General features: G+C 36.8%; 1 protein-coding gene across 1 annotated transcript in view; it reads right to left on the reverse strand.

The window, feature by feature from the left end:
• The window catches only part of VWA8 (von Willebrand factor A domain containing 8), a gene marked incomplete at both ends in the record, with an annotated part of 368,930 nt that overhangs the window by 107,491 nt on the left and 244,530 nt on the right, over nucleotides 1–16,909 (reverse strand). The window contains 6 exons of the mRNA XM_079721796.1: nucleotides 5,973–6,165; nucleotides 10,089–10,243; nucleotides 10,882–10,991; nucleotides 12,521–12,646; nucleotides 13,075–13,139; nucleotides 14,251–14,361. Of these exons, the coding sequence (XP_079577922.1) occupies nucleotides 5,973–6,165; nucleotides 10,089–10,243; nucleotides 10,882–10,991; nucleotides 12,521–12,646; nucleotides 13,075–13,139; nucleotides 14,251–14,361 (760 nt within the window). The remainder of the gene's footprint in view (nucleotides 1–5,972; nucleotides 6,166–10,088; nucleotides 10,244–10,881; nucleotides 10,992–12,520; nucleotides 12,647–13,074; nucleotides 13,140–14,250; nucleotides 14,362–16,909) is intronic.

Genomic DNA, 16,909 nt, shown 5'->3' on the forward strand with positions numbered 1-16,909 from the left:
ACCGTAGGGCAACAATTTAAAAATGCTTTATTTTACAAAATCTTGGCCACCAATGTCTCCTTTAAAAAAAAATCCCCCTACAAAGAACCCATACTCTTAAAGATTTTTGTCTGTTGTCTACCTCTTATTATAATTTCTGATTAGAATGAGATATCCGGAATGTCCACATTGAATTTATCCAATGTAGTTTACAAAAAATAAGAAACTTGGCATTTTAATTTCATGTTTGCTGCTGAAGGTTTTTGAGTAGGCCATCTGAAAACCTCAATATATCTCTTACTTATTCAACAAACGTGATTGAGCTTACTTTGCACCAGACACTATACGAAGCATTGGGGATACACAGGAGGGACTTTGAAAGGATTCTAGGGTGGGAATCACAGCCCTGGGGCCAGGTATGAGCTGCAGAGCTAGGCACGGAGTGGTCCCAGAGGGCAAAAGGAGGCAGGAGGAAGGGAAAGTGATGTCCACGGACAGCAGAGAATAAGGAAAGAGAGTTACTATGGTAACCCGACCACCCAGCTGAATTGGCCATCCTCAGATAGCCATTTGTATAAAGCCAACATGCTTATCGTAAGTCATGCACCACCTGCATTGGAAACGTTGCCTGGGATATAAGGTCAGTCTTGGACAAAGTTTTGCACCATATATCATTTTTGACAGTTCCTGGCGGCTAGCACCTAACTGAAATGGGTTGAATTACTTATAGACCCTGGTTCTTTGCCAAAAATGACCAGTTATTGAAGCGGTTGGGATGACTAGCGCTGCCTAGCTAGCCAGTTGCATCTGGCCTGCCACTTACATGCACTCTCCTTTTCACAAGTAGTAGTATTAGGCTGAGCTACCGCCACCAGTGCTTTTAGACTGCCTGAGAAAGCAAAGTAAGCCAACATATTTTAAATATCTTTCTTTCTACAGCTTTCTTTCTTTCTTTTCAATGTGCAAGTTAATTCCATGTCATAAAGAGGATGAGAAAATGCAATAATGGCTGTGCCTATTTCAGGAAGGAGAAAGCAAGAATTTTATTCCTTGTGCTAAAACATATTTTCACGTATCAGAAAAGGCAATTTGTGGCTATAAAGCACTTTAAGGGTGGTGGTAGTGATGGTGGTAATGGTAAGGCTTGAAAAATAATCAGAATTAATGTTTCCGGATTTGAAAATAAATCAGCTTAGAATACGTGATTGAATTAAGGAAGTGAAAACCATGGCCAGATTTCCCTCCAAACTTAGCCAAATCCTTGTCTATCCATTTTAAATGTTTCAAAACTGTAGAGAGGATGGAGGCTCAGTAAATTTCCATTACATTTATAATCTAGGTGGATTTCGAAGAGAGGTATAAATTATATTTCAGGATTAGTTCACTAATGATTAAAGGTAAGTCACTGCTGCAGCATTTAGTGTGCAGTTCCCATATAGAGTGGGGACAGCTTAGATGCACAGTGCCAAGGTTAGGAGGGGGTATAAAAACCGTCAGACAAAGTAACCAAGAGCATTTTCAGAAGGAAGATGAAATTACATAAAAAATTCACTCCTTCAAGCAATGTAATTTGATGTACTTCTGTTAACTACTAGGTTAAATGCACTTCTGTGTTCACAGATTAGAAGAGGGATGTGTGCCCTGAGATTGTGCGGATACCAAATCTTTGAATTTACTCAAAGTTCAGAAAACAGTACACTGCTTTCAATCAAGAGTCATTATTTTGTACTTAAAGAGCTGAGGCCTGTGATTTAAAGTAAAAAAAAAAAGGTAACATTTAACTAGAAGGAAAATGATTGAAAGAAAGCAGTAAATCTCTCCCCATCTGCATTGACCACAATTTATACCATCTCTGTAAAAGCCACCGGGAGAGTAGCCTTTACAATTGCTATTGATTTCTTTAATAAAAGGCTGATGTGCATTAGTTCCTGACTAATCAGGTGGTGGGATTCTAATTACTTTAAAAAGATTAATTTAGTTTGAATTATCATTAGAGATCTATAGGCACATAGATTAAAGAGTCAAACAGACTGAAGGAAAAAATCATCAGCCTTGACTTTACTCCTCTCACCCCTCATTTTCTGCTCCCAGAGATGCTTTCAACTTTTTAAGGCTGTTTCTTTGGTATTCACCTTCATCCTTATGGTGCTGTCTTTATGTTTTAGTTTTAGGCATTATTTATTGACTTCTCACCATGTAAGATGAGAGTTTAACTGTTTTCACATACCCCTCCCCCTGCCTACCATCTCATTTTTCCCATCCCCCCGTACATTTATATGATAATTTTTCATTAGATTAACATCCAGCACTTATGTTGTTATGATTATATAAATGCTCTTTACAGCCGAGCTATGTCTTATCATAGTATTATTGCTTTTTCTTTTCATAGAGTTAATAATCATGCTTTGCTGTTGGTTTACTTTGTCATGTACCTAGCACAAATTCATCCTCAAAGTTTTCCCTATGTCAAAATTTCTTAATGTGTTCAAATAGTTGGGTTTATCAACTTCACTTTCTTGGAGGCATCTCTCCTGAAATCTTCTAAACTTTTCTAATCCTAACTGGTTGATCCCTAGGCCTGTGCGCAGCTGGCATCCTGAGATCTCCCTTTACCATTCTCTTAGGATTTTTTTTGTTTTTTTTTTACAGCCCACATTTAAAAAATTCTTCCTGGGCTTCCATGGTGGTGCAGTGGTTAAGAATCTGCCTGCCAATGCAGGGGACGCAGGTTCGAGCCCTGGTCCAGGAAGATCCCCCATGCCGCGGAGCAACTAAGCCCGTACACCTAGAGCCCGTGCTCTGCAACAAGAGAAGCCACCGCAATAACGAGCCCACACACTGCAATGAAGAGTAGCCCCTGCTCGCCGCAACTAGAGAAAGCCTGTGCGCAGCAACGAAGACCCAATGCAGCCAAAAATAAATAAATAAATGTATTAAAAAATTATTCCTTTGTGTCAGGCATTAACCTAAGCACTTTCTATACATTTGGAATATTTAAGGAACATTACCTTAAAAAATGAGGGTAAATAAAACTCTTAGCAACCAAGAGAAAAATGGCAAAAATATATAAACAGGCAATTTTCAGAAGAGTAAATCACAATATATAAAAAGATACTCAAACTTACTAGAAATCAGGGACGTGCACAATAAAAGGTCTGACCTTTGCAAGAGAAGATGGGGATGGAGAGTAGCCTCATCTTTTATGCTGCTGGAACAATAACTTTGGGTAACAATTTGGTAATTTCACTCTTAGATATATACCCTACAGACTCCCCACACATATACACAGGGAGACTGGTACAAGAATACTTGTAATAGCAAAAAATTGTGAAGAACGTAAATGTGTACCAATAGAGAACAGATGAATAAATTGGCTGTGCTGTATGTACAGCAGTGAAAATGAATGAAGTGTGGATGATGACAAAGATTCTCTCCTTTATCAAGAGAGTCTGGTATTAGTGAAAGGACAGACACATATTGTGTTGGCCAAAAAGTTCATTTGGGTTTTTCCGTACCATCTTATGGAAGATGTTATGGAAAATCCCGAACGAACTTTTTGGCCAACCCAATATAGATTAATGGAACACCAACGAAAATCCATAAACAGACTCACATATGTGGTCAGTTGATTTTCTGAAGAGGTCCAAAGACAACTGAGTAGAAAAAGGACAATCTTTTCAGCAAATGGTACTGGAACAATTGACTATCCCCATGCAAAACAATGAGTCTCAATCCACACCTTGTGCCATATAAGAAAATTAACTCAAAGTGGAGTACAAATCTAAGTATAAAATCTAGAAATATGATATTTCTAGAAGAAAACATAAGAGATTTGGCCCTTCACCAAAATGGGAGAAAATGTTTGGAAAGCATGTATCTGATACTGGACTTAAATGTAGAATATATAAAGAACACTCAAAAATCATTAAAAAGAAAGCAAGTAATCCAATTCAGAAAGTGGGAAAAGATTTGAAGAGACGTTTCACTAAAGAAGATAGATATGAAAAGATGCTCAACATCATTTGGCACTAGGGAAAATGCAAATTAAAATCATAATGAGGTTATCACTACACACCTGCTAGAATGGTGAAAAACTGACAATACCAAGCACTGAAAAGATGGCAGAGCAACTGGAACTTTCACCATTGCTGACAGGAATGCAAAATGGTATTGCTATTCTGGAAACCAGTTGGGCAGTTTTATCGTATGACATAAAAATGCCATTCCTACATATTTACCCAAGTGAAGCAAAAACTTATGTTCACTTAAAAATCTGTGCAAACATGTTCATAGCAGCCTTATTAATTATTGCCCAAAACTGGAAACTATACAAGTATCTATCAACTTGTGAATGGATAAGCAAACTGTGGTATATCCACACAATGGACTACTACTCAGCCAAAAAAAGGAACAAACAAACAAACACAACATATATGATTCTCAAATATTTAATATTAAGTGAAAGACGCCAGACTCAAAAGACCACATACTGTGTGATTCCATTTATATGATATTCTGGAAAAGGCAAATCAATAAGGAAAGAAATCAGATCAGTGGGGGTATAGGGGAAGGCAGAAGGCTTGATGGCAGAGTGGCATAGGGGAGGTTTTTGGGGAGATGGAACTGTTCTCTGTCAGTTATGGTGATGGTTACACAACTGTATGTATTTGTCAAACTCACAGCACTATACACTAAAAAGGATGAATTTTACTCTTAACTGGTCCCTAATAAGAACAAATGAGAACAATAAAATACTTAAATAACAACACTCTGTCTGATGTGTGGAGAATGGGGGGTGGGGGAAGAATGGAAGAGGGAACTCTGTCAGAGGGCTACTGCAGAGTTCCAGTTCAAGATGGTGGTGGTTTGGATGTTGGCAACTCAACTGTAGACAAGTGGGTGGATATAAGGTATATTAAGGTTGTATCAAAAGGACATGGCGGTTGATGATGATGTGGAGGATGAGGGAGGAGTATCAGGGCTGACCCACTGGTTTCTGGGTGGATGAAGGTGCACTGAATTCTGGTATAGAATTTCTTGTAACTCCTGGAGTGTCTGTAATGCCTCTGTACCTTTCTCGTGGGGTTTTCTCTTCCTGGAACAATTCCTTCATTTGATTCCCTCCCATTCATCTTTCAGGAGTCAGCTCGGAATCACAAGCCTGGGTTGTAAGCTTCTCCTTTGTGTTTAGATATCACCTTGTGAATATGCCTATTGCACTGCACTGCAATTGTCAGTGGATTCACCTGCCTCTTCTACCATAAAAAACATTCTAAGGAAATGGTGATTTATTTGGAACGAACTAATTCTAACATTATCATATAACCAGGACTTTTCAAACCCAATAACAGATTATTATAATGTGTTTACTGTTATATTTATGAAGTCCACACTAATATAATGAATGTAAACACAGGACAATATTACTACCACTATGATGCAAATAATAGTCAGTGGCTCGATGATCAAAAATTTTCATAATTATCCTTTATGATGAAAGCCAGTGTGGTTCAGTAAGGGTAGCTGTGGCCTTGGGTTGGAAGACTTTGGTGCAAATCTGGGCTCTGCTGACCACTGCTGGGAAGAACCCCAGCAAGTTACTTTACCTCTCCGTCAGTTTCCCTGCATATAAACTTGAGAGTACATTAATGATAGAATGGGAATTTGACGATTAAATGAATTTATACAAGGAAAAGTGATCAGCACAGGACCTGGCGTAAGTTATGCAGTAATAAACATAAGTTGACTTTGAGAGCACTGGTAAGTGAATAAGTCCCTGGCCTTGCGACACAGGAGTTTAAGGCAAAAGTCTTAAACTCCTAAGAGAAGTTTAGTGAAACCCTTCTGAGCACATATAGGTCTTTTTAGCTACTAAACCCTGTTAAAATTATTCATATTCATAAATATAAAATGATAATGATAAGTTAAATATCCCTACCAAAACCAACTACCTTTGACTAGCTTGATAAAATAGGAATTGGTAAGTTTCTTACCTTTTGGGTAGATATCTTTTAGAGGGATTTCTCCTGGGGGCAAAATCCTGACTATCTGATTAGTATCCAAAAGCGTCACACAATTGCTCTGCTTTGGAGTTCCAATTTTCTTCTTCCCTCCATAGAAAGTATCAGTGACCCTTGATTTATGCAAAGATGTTGGCCTTCTCCAAGAATAAACTTCACTAGGTGACTAAAAAAAAAAAGGAGAGAAATTCAAGCACTGAAGTATTATAAACTACATTCACAACTTTTACAATGCAGTCCTTAAAGCAGATACCAGTGGTAAACTTGTATTTCACAAATATACGAAAATCAAATTATTCCTTAATCTTTTTGAACTTGGTACAGAAGATAGCTGCTTCATCAATAATCATAATTTTCAGACAAGTGTGAAATATGCAACACATTTTTTATCTTGAAATGAATTAGAGCTAAAAAGAGGGAATATAACAATACAGGTAATTTAAGTAACTATAAATAAATAACTATACTATAGCATCCACTATCTGGCATAAGGAATAGTATTACCAGTATTTTTCAAGCCCCTGGAGGGCCCCTTTTCAATCACATCTCTTTCATATTCCCTAGACTTTAATTCGTCTGAATTTTTTTTTTTTTTTTTTGCAGTACGCGGGCCTCTCACTGTTGTGGCCTCTCCCGTTGCGGAGCACAGGCTCCGGACGCGCAGGCTCAGCGGCCATGGCTCACGGGCCCAGCCGCTCCGCAGCATGTGGGATCTTCCTGGACCGGGGCACGAACCCGTGTCCCCTGCATTGGCAGGCGGACTCTCAACTACTGCACCACCAGGGAAGACCCTGTGTTATTTTTTTCTCTTGTTTTACTTTAAATTTTTACCACGTATATATTTATCCTTCTCTACTCCAAGATCACAGATATTCTCCTATGTATTTGTTAAACATTTTGAAGTTTTGCCTTTCACATTTAGTTCCTTAACCCCTCAGGAGTTTCTTTCTGTGAGTGGTATGAGGCAGGGCTCCATGCTTATCTTTTTTTCACATGGATAGCTAATTGTTCAAATATCATTAACCTTTGCCCACTGATCAGCACTGTTATCAGAAAAGTTTCATGTATGCAGGCAGCTGTTTCTGGGCATTCCATTCTGTTCTACTGTAGATTTTTCTACCCCTAGGCCAATACCATGTGGTCTTAGTTACTAAAGCTTTATAATAAGCCTTGAAATTTAGTAGGGCAAGTACCTCTGCTTTTTATTCTTGGTTCTTCTTCAGAAATGTCTTGGTTATTGTTTGCCCTTGCTCGTCCATAAACATGTGTGAGAGTTGCATTTGCACTGCATCCTTGTCAGTACTTGGTATTGACAGTATTTAATTTTTTTTTTTTTTTTTTAGCCATTCTAATAGGCAATAGTAGTATCTCATCATGGTTTCAATTTGCATTTCCCTAATGGCTAATGATGTTGAACATCTTTTCATGTACTTAATTACCATCCATATATCCTCTTTGGTAAACAGTCTGTTCAAGTCTTTTGCCCATTTTTTAAAATACATTTTACCTCCGATTTTATTTCTATACCTACTTAAATACATTGAAAACCATGAGTTCACCCAGATACACACAATTCCAATCCAACCACTACAGGACTCATTCTAGTTTTCTTTCCTTCTGTATCTGTAACTCCCTTCTTTAACAGTGAGAAACCTAGACATCATTACCCTTCATATACTTACTTTTTGGCTCAGTTCCACTGTATATGACTCATCTCCCATCTCCACCACTAACTTTCCCTTCCAGGCCAATGCCCTCCTCACTCTGCTTGGCCTGATAGCCCACACTGAGCTACGCGCATGTATCAACAAACTCTTCACCTTACTTGGGCTCCTACTTCCCACACCAGGCTGCCCCTTCATGGGGTGCCATCTTCATCCTGGCTGGACTTGATTCCCGTCGCCAGTGGTTACTCCTTCCCACACCACAGATATCTTGCTCATCTGCTCAGCCTCTGACCTCTGACACCTCATAATGGGCCGCTCTGCCCATTTTTTATTCTGGATTATTTTCTTACTCTTGAGTTTTAAGAAATCTTTATATATTTTGGATACAAGTCCTTTGTTGGAAATGTGATTTGCCAGTATTTTCTCCCAGCCTGTAGACTGTCCTTTCATTCTCTTAACAGTGTCTTTTTTACAGAGTGGAGGTTTTTAATTTTGAGGAAAGTCAAGGTATCAAAAAAATTTCTAATGGATCATGTCTAAGATGCTCAGAACAATGTTTAGTAGAAGTGGTGGTAGTGGGTATCCTTGTCTTACTCTTGATATCGAAACGAATGCTTTTAACGTTTCACTATTGAGGATTCACTATGATACTTGCTGTCGGTTTTTGTAGCCATCTGGTAGTAGGTTAAGAAAGTTATAATAAGTTCATAATAATTTAGGTGCCTTTGATAATGCTATAAAAAGTTAATAAGAGATGACATGCCCTTTTGTTAATAGTCTTGTGAAGAATCAAAAGAAATTCACATGAAGTCAGAAAGGCACTGTAGTATATAGTAGAAAGGATATGCGTTTGAGGGTCAGTCACCCTTGAGCTCAAATCCCAGATCCCTTATTCAGTATCTTTGGGGCCTGGCGGATACATCCTCTCTGTTTTTGTTTCTTTATCTATAAAACCTTGTGCAATTGTTGTAAAAATTAATTATCATGTATGAAATGGTTTAGAATAGTACAGTGCCTGACTTGTGTTGGGGTCTAAAAAATATGACTGCTCTCATAAAATGCTGAAAGGCTGTCTAACTGAATGATCTAATCTATCATTAAACAAAAATTCATGAACATCTCCGATACGGTGGGTAATAAATATGGGGATGCAGCTTTTAATTTAACAAGTCACTAGTTCTACAGTCTACAAAGGATTTCTAGAGGGTCAATATAAACATAACCTTATACTCAGCTTTCTTACCTTTTTATAGTGACATTATATTTCTATACTAATTTCTTCAATCAAAAGATCAATTTTTAAAACAGTTCCACCTTCAGAAAAGTAGCTCCAGTATTTTCTCTACTGATAGCAGCAAGCATTGTAGAAAGCATATTAAACATAACTCTTTCATTTAATCAAAGCTGCCATAGATGCTGTATTCCAACAACATGTTTCATTTTCAGATATATAATCCACAGCAAATGTTTTTTACTTGATAATTAAGAAGACATATGGCAAAGTCCTAAGCCACACATTATCCATCGGGTTTTGGATTTCAAAAGTCTTATACCCTGAAGTACTCATCATTCATTAATTACATTAAAATTTTGAGGCATGTGAGACTGGTGTACTATTAAGCAGAGCCAATATTTTTATCTTTAAGTGATTCTATCATCCCACCTAAAAGCTACAAAGGAAATTATGAAAATTAAATGTTTAATCAAAACACATGGAGTTACATCTAAGGTTATTAGATGGCAATTTGGGCTAAAATAACCTTTATATTTCATGTTCCCGCATTTCCATCAGGGGAAGATGGTACCTAATTTCACCTAAAGTCAATAATGAATAGCCTCTTCTTTATAGATAATAGTAAATAACAGCAGAAGGATCCATTTAAAAGCAAATTAAATTGAGACCACCAGCATTTATAGTATAATCTGGATGCAGCAAAGATATAAATCAGAGCAAAACTCAGTGGAAAGTGAATTGGTGTTCATGAGCATTGAAAAATTTAACCTACAGTAATGAGACTCCAACATATTTCACTTTAAAAAATTCTAGAAGAAATATTATTTTGTTAGTCTCAAATTGTCCCTCTTGACAGATGACATGAGCACACATTAAGACAGCATGATATAAAATCACTGTCAGTAGGTTAAGTATTTACCTGTCACATGAACTCCCATGTATGGAGAATACTGGTTTTCCTTTACGAAATTATATAATTGCACTACAATGTATATGTTAATTTTTAACAAGCAATGAAACCATATAGAATGAATTTTTTAATGACTGGTCTGGAAAACAGAAGGTTGACCTGAAATGTTTACCAGAAAATCATTACGTTTTTAATTACCCCTCAAATAGGCTTACAGAGTATAGGCCAAAATGGGGGGAAGAAATAGTTATTCAATCATTTAAGAAATGTATGCTTACCATGAGATCTGGGAAACCAACAACAACTGTAGCATAACTATTCTCGTCTGAGAGAATTCGGTTAGGAGAGGCAATCTTTTGTCCCACAGCTGAACTCAGATTTTCAGATGATAGTTGATGACTTGAAATTTTATGAGGTATGCTGAAGTCTGTTTCTAAAAAGTGTCAGAGAAACGTTAAACACCATATGCCCCTAAAATGCTCCAGGAATTAATTTTTGCAAGATTTCATTCTCACCAACTCAAACAGAAAAGCACAAATCAAAAAAGAGAAAACTCTTTCACTTACATTCATGGCTTTTTGTCTGAGAAAACTCAGTTTTCACAATCATGGCATCTTCTCAAAGTGATTTAAAGTATTTATTCAAGAATTCAAATTTTTATTAGCAATCAAGATTAATATAATAGCACTCTGCAGAAAGAGGTGAAACTGGCCCAAACCAGTCTTAGCAATGGTATATTTTAGAATTTTTTTCGTAATTACTTTTCACCCCCCCCAAAACTGTGATGAATAAAGTAGAAATACTGATGGTCTGTGTAAAAAAGAAATGATGCAATCCTAAAATAGACTTGGAACCTACATATATGTAAACATTCTGACTTGTTAGTTTAAAAAATTCAAAGACAGAATTTAAAAGACGATAGATCCTTACTGTTTCTAGTGTAGTGACTAAGATTTCTTTTTTGGTATAAAGTTAACATGTTGATATTATTGTCCTTAAATGATTCTGGAGGACAGTGTGTATGCAGGCATGTACCTATACAGCCACAACCACACAGAACATAGTATTTACCTTGTGTGACTCCAAACCCTGTGCTAGGCAGCTCCTCTTTCAGCACATACAACTGGCAAACCCTACTGTCCTCAGATTCGATGTGCGCAGACTTAGTTAAAAGATATTTCCTGTAAACAAACAAATCATCTAAGTGAAAAGTCTTTCTTTTTCTAATAACTATGAGGCCAGACTAGGAAAAATCAGAGTTGCCATACCCTGCCCGCCCCCTGCCAAAGCCTCCTTTTTTGCAGTACGCGGGCCTCTCACTGCTGTGGCCTCTCCCGTTGCGGAGCACAGGCTCCGGACGCGCAGGCTCATTGGCCATGGCTCATGGGCCCAGCCGCTCCGTGGCATACGGGATCTTCCCGGACCGGGGCACGAACCCGTGTCCCCTGCATCGGCAGGCGGACCCTCAACCACTGCGCCACCAGGGAAGCCCCAAAGCCCCCTTTATATATTCTGAGTATAATTTGCAGTTTCAGAGTTTCATCATGAATTTAAAAAATAACTTCTTAACACTGTATAAGAGCAGTGCATAATAACAATGCAGTAATAAATGTGAACTGAAAATCCAATATTTCCTGTAAGAGGAAGGGCCATAAAAAAAAAAAGAAAAGCAACTCTAAAGAGACACAGCCGTACTATCATGGAGCCTGCTGTTAATATGACTGATCAGCAAGTAAGAGGGAGGCCAACCTCTGATTTGTGACCAGCTAAGGGACAGAAGCCCTCCCTGCTGTAATCCCCTTGATCTACTTGTCTGTAAGATTTCTAATATAGGAATATATAAATAGCCAGGAATCTTTTGCAGCAGGTCACTTCTTCTTGTCAGCAGAGGGGCAGAGAATCTGCATGAATCCAGTAGATGTAATGCATGAGGGAGGGTGACTCAAAATTTACTGTGCAGGGCTCCCCTGGTGGCGCAGTGGTTGAGAGTCTGCCTGCCGATGCAGGGGACACGGGTTTGTGCCCCGGTCCAGGAAGATCCCACATGCCGCGGAGCGGCTGGGCCCGTGAGCCATGGCCGCTGGGCCTGCGCGTCCGGAGCCTGTGCTCCGCAACGGGAGAGGCCACAACAGTGAGAGGCCCGCATACCGAAAAAAAAAAAAATTACTATGCACCCCACTTATGCCGAGTGTACATAATGTCCTTTTCATCAAGAAGTATACGGTCCAATGGAAGAGGCAACACAAACATAAACATAACCAAATAAGAGCACATGAGATAAAACGAATAAGAAACTTCTAAGGGGTGGATTCTGTGAAGTTACAAAAAAGCAACAGCATTTGGATGGAGACTGTGGCCCTTTGAAGAGAGGATAAACTAAAAATCTATTTTGAAGTATCTCTAGTTTGGCAAGAATACAGTGAATTCTCAGTGTGCTAACAGGAAAAATCCTAAAGAAATACGGATCAGTTGTAAAAGTCATTATGTTTTCACTGTTAATTTCAAGGTCATCTTCTGAAACACTTTTATAATTACTCTGCGAAGTTACATTTAATTTATTTAAATTTTCCTGTCCCCTCTTCTTCGAAGTTTCACCTATAGAGATGCTGCCAAATACAGAAATTGTTAAAAGACAGACACAGGAAGACAGAGCTGTAAGGATGCTGGCTAACTGAGCACACTCCATGAGGTGCTATGTAGATCTACCCACTGATGTGTTTTGCTCTCCACCAGAAGCCATTTGTCTTCTGCTACGAGAAAAACCGTCTGGAGGCTGATGGGAAGTGAGATGGTGTGAGTTCGCCCTTCTAGAACATCCAGCACAGCCAGGGTGTTCCTGAAAAAAAAAAAAAAGAAAACTCTCTGAAAGGAAATGGTGAAGATATTGGTTGAGTAACCATGGCACAGTCATTTCATGATATATTATACAACCCTAAAAACAATGTTTTTAAGACTAGATAATAACATAGAAAAATGTTAATTGAGAAAATAGATATATAAAACTCTAAGCTATATAAAGGTATGCATAAGAATTAAAAATGAGAAGTGAGAGCGGCCATGCTAGTAGTGGTTGTATACGGAATTATGGGCAGTGTCTTTTCTTATGTCTGTTTTTCAGTGTTCTGCAATGTGGGATAAGATTCTTTTAGAATAAAATATTTCTAATTTTATTACATTAGCTTTACAATAGACAAGCATAATTAAAGGAGGAAATAGAATGGACACAATAAGGATCCCAGATTAAATCTACAACAAAGAGCTCACCCTTTTTCTTTGTAGAATACTAGCCAGTTTTTGTGCGCAAATTCTTTACACATTTTGTAAGTTTCCTAAAGACAAAACAAAACAAAATATTCACTTTAAATGTGTCAGATGCATTCATGTCTATTCAGCTGCTTTTCCTTGAATAAATTTCTTCAAAGTGTAAAACATGTAACTCTCTGAGAAGCTACCTCTTTATCCACTCCAAGACTCTTACGGTAACATAGATTAAAATATATTTCAAAATTAATTGTGAACTGCGTACTAAAACATCTTTAGAATAATGTTTTAGGGGACTTCCCTGGTGGTCCAGTGGTTAAGACTCCACGCTCCCAATGCAGGGGGCCCAGGTTTGATCCCTGGTCAGGGAACTAGATCCCACATACCGCAACTAAGAGCCCGCCTGCCACAACTAACACCCAGCACAACCAACCAAATAAATAAATAAATATTTTTAAAAAAGCATATTAAAAAAAATGCCAAATACTGGTTAGAAATAAACATGCTATCTGGTGATTAACTGTGGAATTTGTACCATAGCATAAATACGTAGGAAATATTTTGTTTCTTAGATTTGGATATATTTATGATAAATATTTATATCTATCTCTTTTCTTCGTGGTCTTTTAAGACCTAAGTACGCTGTCGTGCAGGGCAGAGGGTAAGCCTTATTTTATATCCATTACCTTTTTCTAAATGGCAGAAAAAATTCTTGTTGGTTAGCCAAAATGTTTACTAGTTTAATTTAGTTAATAAGCTAAAACGTTTATTTATCTAGTAAATACAATCAGCTGTTGCACTCATAGGTTCATTACATAAATCCAAACATAAACTCATGACTGGAAAACTATTAAAGTGACTATTAAAGTGCATGTTAGGGATTTGTCATGAATACCACACTCAAATGGCTCATGATGTCCTATTATTGTGAGTTGCGTCCTGACAAGTCTTCATGTGACTATGATGGATACAAAAAGAAGCCATTGATATTGAATTATATATGTATCTATGTCTACCTATTTGTATCGTATTAAAATTTACAAGTGCATAATAAGAGAATTCTCTTGTGCATTATAGCAAACAAAAGGCACTACAAGGGATGGGCAGGCATGCATTTTTACAGTTAGAAAGCTATGGAAAATCCTTGGCAATTTGCTGGACAAGTTGGGTATTTCTTACAGCTTCCTCCTTGCTCCACCAGGAAGTTTTCTTAAGCGTAAACTCTTCTGAAGGTAAGATGAGACGATGAAGGGCTTGGCTAGTGGTATCCAACAACAGGATGACATTGCTCTGGAAATAAAGAGAACAGTTTGTTTGTTTCCTTGTTTATTTATTTATTTATTTAGCAGCAGCCTCTTGGCAGCCTGGGAATAAAGGGAATAGCGATAAATAAACCAAAGGGAAGATGACAATATTGAAATATTTAAGAGACACCATGAAGACACTAAATGTTTTTCCCTAACACAGAATTTGAAGTATTAGATGGTTTAATGAAGATATTTCTAATTATGTAATGCAGAATCTTCTCTTTGAAGACTTTATCTTAAAACCATCACCTTGTAAATATAGGCTAGCTTAACCATGATTTCTGTTTTATTACATACAAATGAGGAAATTAAGAGAATTGATAATTTTAAAAGCCTATTTACTTTTATCAAAATTACACTTAAAGAATGTTCTGTTAAAAACTCTCTTACACTGTGCATAACTGAATCTCATTTATTCTTTTCACAAATCCAGGTTCAACTCAGAAAATATGTACATGTTATAAAGATGGGTTAGCAAGAAAATATCAAGAACCCCAAGAACCTAGCTAGTAATGAGTGTTTCATCTTGACATTCACTAAGCTTGAGAACTTTCATAGCTGGTGCTGTAATAACTACAGACAAGAGATTGCTCCAGCAGCATTAATCACAGTTATGCAAATGAAGTACTAATCTCTCAGTAATTAGGAGGACTTTTTCAAGAAAAAAAATTAAAAAAAAATTAACCTTAGGCATTAAAATAAGTGAACAGAAACACATGAAATAAGAATTTAAAATTGAGAAAGCCAAAAAAGATTAAATATTTTAAAGAGATGCAAAGAAGTGGGCTTTTTTCATTAAAATTTAAAGACATTTGAAGATTAGACTAACAGGTTCACAAAAAGGCACCAGAAAGTTGTTTGTCAGGCCTTGTTATGCAATTGTCTTTTCTTTCTTTCTTGTTTTTGTTTATTTTGTCTTATTTATTTTGTTTTGTTTTAAATTTGGGGCCCCTTCAGTTATCCTAACCCTTATGAACTTTTCATTTCAAGAACTTTCTTTGGGGAAAATAAAATCACAAAGCACCTGAAGAATTAATACATATTTTGCAAAATATATACAAAACATGAAAAGTCTGTTCATTTGTTCCATAACATTTATTGAACAGCTTATATTTAAAGCACAAAGGAGAATACAATGATGAATTAACCATGACCCTTGCCCTTTATTACTTAATCCAGTTAGAGAGAAATAAAAAGAAATGTAGGTAGAGTAATGATTCATCTGCAAATCTGAGACCTCATAGTGTGGTTTCAATTTATTTTACTAGTCAATTTTACTGAAGTGCTCAAGAATTAAAGTAGTATTTGTTCCAAAGTCTCCTTTATTCCATATACTTTGAATCTTGGCTGTATTAAAAAATTCTACCAAGCATATTGACAATGCTTAAATTTTTCCATAAACACTCTTAGAATGCATCATTCTGTATAATATGCAACTCTCCATTAAGAATGTGTGTTAGTAATATTCTTTTTAAAATCAACATGTCATATAAGAAGCACCATCTCTGGCATTTGAAAGTTTGAAAATGATGAAAACCTTAAGGAAAACCCTTAAAGTTTTCCTTAAGAAAATGTATTAATAAGTTAAAAATTTACAGTCTCTATTCTAGATTAAATCTTTTTTGAGTAAGCATTTTTTAAAGGAGAAACTCTCTCTTATGATAAATATGTACAACATTAACGTGAATTGTTAGCACTTAAGCAATTTGGGGTAATATTAACTTTTCTAAGCAACAGAAAGTCCTAAAAATAATGTTTGATCCCAAAATATGATTAAGTAGAAGAATAAGCAGATGATTAAACAGATATGATTACACAGAAAAATGAGTATGGTTTTGCATTTTTATTCCCTTTTAGGGTCTAATACTTACATACTCATAACTTTGCATAAGTGAACTGAAAAACTGTATCTTTCTAAGTAACAGAAAACATATATATATATATGTTTATATACACACACATATATATATTTCCAGCCACTGCTGTATTTAGAATTAGTTCTAGAAGCAATTGGCAACATGAAGGAGTTCTGTTGCTCCATCCTTTTAGATGTTAATGGTTTCCTTCTGTAAATGACTAATGATATATTCTGTCTGAGTCCAAAAATAGAATTCTGCATCACACATGAGTACATGTAACTGTGGTTTTGGTTCTCCTTTAAGGGGGGCAGGGAGGAGAAGCGAGTGAGCAATTTTATTATGTTTGTATTTGACTGGGAGAAAAGTAACCTCTGGATGACCTCAATGTCCTAAAGTCTGAAGTTCTAAACTTTGTACAGATGTAATAAGTAATCTCATGGGGTGGGTGGGGGGAGGAGGCTTTATTTTTAGGCATGGCAAAATTTCCCTTTCCTCACTTAAGATTTTATTTTAGCCTGGAATTTTTGAACAACTTCTTAAACTAACCAGGGAAATGTATCCGTTGCCAAGCTTTATAAAGACAAGGGAGAGATGAATTAATGGAAGTACTTCTCTACAATATTTTAGCTCCATTGTCAGGGCAGAATGGGGGAGAAGGAACTGATGGCAGTG

This window comes from Hyperoodon ampullatus (genome assembly GCF_949752795.1).
Source record: "Hyperoodon ampullatus genome assembly, chromosome: 16".
NCBI lineage: Eukaryota > Metazoa > Chordata > Mammalia > Artiodactyla > Ziphiidae > Hyperoodon > Hyperoodon ampullatus.